General features: G+C 32.3%; 1 protein-coding gene across 1 annotated transcript; it reads right to left on the bottom strand.

The window, feature by feature from the left end:
- Positions 1-2,288: 2,288 nt before the first annotated feature.
- Positions 2,289-3,781, bottom strand: LOC145819127 (ATP-dependent DNA helicase PIF1-like). Its single transcript, XM_082913086.1, has 3 exons — positions 3,343-3,781; positions 3,187-3,255; positions 2,289-2,632 (listed from the first exon to the last, which is right to left on the bottom strand). The coding sequence occupies exons 1-3, from the start codon at positions 3,779-3,781 to the stop codon at positions 2,289-2,291; spliced, it is 852 nt and encodes a 283-aa protein (XP_082769212.1).
- Between the last annotated feature and the right edge of the window lie 846 nt (positions 3,782-4,627).

Raw genomic sequence — 4,627 nt, 5'->3', positions numbered from 1 at the left:
AATAGTGAAATGTAAGTCCCACAACACAGAAACATATAATAAAAATTAGACGAAATATGCCAGCCAGTGCTCTGCAATAGAAAAAAATGAACAACAAATTAAGCACACTAGTCGGTGCTCTACAATACAAAGAAAATGCCAAATAACAAATTAAGCACTAGCCAATGTTCTGTAATACAAAGAAAATGCAAAATAACAAATTATGCATATCAACCAATATTCTACAATACAAAAAAAAAAATGGCAAATAACAAATTAAACACACCAATCAATGCTTCACAATAGCAAAAAAAAATGACAAATAAATAAAGCACACCAGCCATGCTTTGCAATACAAAAGAAAAATGACAAAAATTGTGCAATGAACAATTATTTAAATAGATTAATACGCACAGAATCCAATTCCATATGAAAATAAATTATCAACTTAATATAAAAACAACACCCTTCCTGATAAAAATATATATATGGAAGCAAAAATTCAAATTCAACCAAATAAAAATATGATTAGTTTCTTTAACCTAATTTAAGAGCATATTAGGAAGAAAAAAGAAGAAAACAAAAAAAAGACTATATCACGTAGTGTGTTAAATTTACAAAAACAAACTCAGAGCATAAGCCAATAATTCAAATGAATATTATCTAACATACATCTAAATTTTGTTATAAATTTCACATAGATCAAAGGCTTTACAAAACTATTGTAAGTAATAAAATTCACATCGATAGGAAACTTTAAAAATCTGGATCGTAGCTAGCATACGTACACTTTTTACAAAAATAAATATGATCTTCAAACTTCATTCTTAGAATTCCTAGGAGCGCCTCATCACTTTCTAAAAAGTCTTTGTATCAACTTATATGTATTCCCAGTGAAGAGCATGCACGACAATCTACTAATTTATGAAAATAAAAAAGTTAATATATTAGTAAAAGAAAATCTATATATATATATATATATATATATAAACACTTTCAAATTGAAATCACCTTGTTACATCCCCATCAAGGCAATCTAGTTGTATTTATCATTTTGAGCTCCATATATTTTTTAACCTAATCCTACAAAAGTCAACATATATAATAAAATATTTTAAAAATAAAAATTTATAATCAATAGAAGCAAATTTATCAATAAATAAATTGTACCTTTTGACAAAAGTGATTTGATCCATAAGTAACATTATAACAAAATCTCAGGATAAACAATGTTTGTAGTAGAATCTGGCTCATCGCTAAGAAGAAGGACATTTATACGATCAAAAGATGTGCATCTAGATAGGGTCATGTACAGTTGCTCATGACTAAACACTGGTGTGTGCAAATCAACTCCAACAAATTTCACAGATTGTCCTTGAGATTTATTAATGGTCAGGGCATATGCCAATCGAATTGGAAATTGACGTCTTGTCATTCAAAAAAGCATTTCTAAAGAAGATGGTGCCAAGGATATCCTTGGTAAGAATACCAAATTGCCAAATTTTTCTCTAGTTAAAATTTGAGCTTCAATTATGCGAGTTTTACATCTGGAAACCATCAATCTTGTGCTATTGCACAGTCCATCTTTTGGTGCTATATTTGTTAACAACATTATAGGACAACCCACTTTCAACTCTACCTTAAAAGTTGGTAGCCTAGGAGGATCTAACGAATTTAAATACTCATTAGGATATCTATTTATTATAGTATGGTTAATTTCATCATCTTCAAACATCTTGTCTATTGCCAAATAAGTATATGTTTTATCGGGAAAAATATTCAATGCAGCAGTATTGATAGCACTGATATCATTATTTCGTGTAGAAAGAATTGTACGTTCAGTTAAAAATGTTGCAGTCGATATCTTTGCCACATCCAATTGCGGATAAACTGCTGAGATTATGTCTTTTAGATCTTGGCATTTGTGTATTGTTGATGGAAGTTTAACAATTTCTTAAAGATTGGTCCCAATCTATTTATAAAAACAAATGAATAAACTAGTAAGTAAAATCAATTAAAGTACATAAACATAAATGTAATTCGTCAATTTAAAAGCACCGTATAATAGAGAAAAAGTTTGAAAAAATATTACCTCCATCAAGAATTTTGCAAAATTAGCATTTCCAAGATTTGCGTGATTAACACGCATGTTCAAATTTAAAGACAAAACATGTATATCCATCCATAGAAAAGAGTGTCTTAATGATGCATTCACAATTTGCTCATGAACTCTTTCGGTTATAACTGGTAAGATTTGTCAAAAATCTCCACCAAGAACAATAGTGATACCCCCAAATGGTTTTTCACGATCACAAGGTGTCTCGAAGTATGCGATCAACTACATCAACACAATGTCCATGTTGCATAGAAACTTCATCCCATATTATAAGTTTTGTTTCTCTAAACAATTCTGCTTGTAATGATTGCTTGCTAAATCTACAAATTGAATTTTCCAATACATCCAATGGAATTGAAAATGTTGAATGAGCAGTGTGATCTCCTACCAATAATAATGATGCAATTCCAGATGAAGCCACAGTAATAACAATATGGCCAAGGCTGCGACACTTCAACGCAATCATATTGTACAAAAATGTTTTCCCTGTTCCGGCACCTCCATTCAAAAAGAAAATAGTTCCTTTACTTTCAAAGACTGAGGAAGTGATTGCATCATAAGTTGTTCGTTGATTATTGTTGAAGCAATCAATAATAATTTATGCATCTACCTATTGATGTTCGAATATAAACATGTTACCAACTACTGCACTCAAATTTGTAGAAGGTTATGGCATTGGCAAGAAGTCAATTAAACTTTTTCCTGATTTTTTGAAGCGTTTGATTCAAAAGATATAGACCATAGTTTTCAATTTGAGCCTCAGTTGGTTCAGAAAATGGCAAACAATGTTCAAATTTTATGGGGAAGATCATCATATATATGCATTGAAAATTGACTCCATAACGCATATGGTTGTAGTGGAAAGCACTGAGTAAGAATAATAGTAAACAATCTCCTCAACTGATAACCAGTTTTCATAACTGCAACCTCTTTAAGGCATTCTATCCATTCTTCATCATCTTCTAAAAGTCCTCTTGCAACACATGTTGATTTAAACATATCATGCAAAACATTGTTGACCATACGTAAGCATTGAAACGATTTTGGTCGTTTGACAACAGTTAATAACAAATGCAAATAAAATCTCTCACCACAATTAGGGTTAGCAAAGTACATTCTACCGATTGCATATTCTTGTTGTTTTGGTTTCCATATCTTTTCTGAATTAATCCAAACAAAATGTTATGGAAATTCTTGGTAAGTGAATGGACATTCATCTTCCATAGAAGCGCAACATGCAGAAAAACCAGTAAGAGTTGACATTTGTTGCCCAGACCTAGAAACAATTGCTTCTAATGATTCAACAGGATTAAAAAGAACGCGATGTATTCTAGGTAAATAAAGTGCTAAACATACAACTGTTGGCATCTCTACATGCAATGGATGACCAAATATTCGCCAAGCAGCTTCTAGAGATCCAATATATCTCTTATCGAGATATTGTTGGATCTCATTTATCAATTCCAACACCATCGTTATACGATCACAACCCTTGTAAATGTAGTTGTGTATATACTTGACACATCTCATTCTGGCACAAACTTCCACATTTATGTGACAGTTGAAATGTTTAGAAAGATATGCATTGTATGGTATAACGTCTCTGTTATCAACTTCTTGACCCCTTACATTATGAACTTGACCATTATTGAGACGATGATAGATATTATATCCATCTTGATCCATAATAGTTGTTTTTGCGAACGCTCGAGGGTGTCTCTTAGTGCATTTACCATTTTCCATACATGGTGCTTGTGGATTTCGAGCACCACATGGTCCATGTACCATGCAACACTTGATAGTTTAAAAAAACATAGGTTCATCTTTTGGATCTAGAAATTTTGCACAAACTAATTTGTCTACTTGAGCACATGTTCGAATTTTGTCTAGACCCTTAAGAAATAGAAGTGCATGCATATAAGGAAGGCCTCATTTTTGGAATTCAATTGTAAAAGCATGCACAACTTTATTACCAAACCCTGGTTTGTTTCTATTTTTTTCATCAAGCACCTTCTCTTTAACTCAAAAACACGGGCAATTAATTCAGGACGATCAATAGGTTTTTGGTGCGGTAGGAATGCTGAAGTAATTTCTTGCTAACTAGGATTTGTAGTCGTGGTGAACAAAATGTCTAGATGTTGGTTGTTTCGTGTGATAGCCATTGAATCTTAAAATATTTCAAACGTATATCCAGGACCTCCAGGAAATAAAGATGGCAAGACAAACATTTGACCAATTTGATTGGGTTACAGGTCCTTTGGATCAATATCTGTCAAATCTTGGAAAGTTTAGCAGGGATTTTTCCTTGATTAAGCTTGTAGTAAGTCAACCTGTTTTGTTCAGTTGCAGCCGAAGCATCTACCAAAAACTCTTGGAACAGATTCCCAACTCTCATAATTATTGAATACTTTGTGGGCTGTTCAAACAAACGATAACTATAAAAATCCATTTGAGTAAGCCGATTAGTTGAAGGCCGATCACGTTGAACATCCCACAGTTTCATCTCAGGTTCCCATCCAAGCTCACCATGTG

The sequence above is a fragment of the Camellia sinensis genome, chromosome 1 (assembly GCF_055761805.1).
Source record: "Camellia sinensis isolate YWXY chromosome 1, ASM5576180v1, whole genome shotgun sequence".
NCBI classification, from domain to species: Eukaryota; Viridiplantae; Streptophyta; class Magnoliopsida; order Ericales; family Theaceae; genus Camellia; species Camellia sinensis.
The sequence above is the reverse complement of the archived record's forward strand: the minus strand, read 5'-3'. Positions and strand labels throughout refer to the sequence as shown.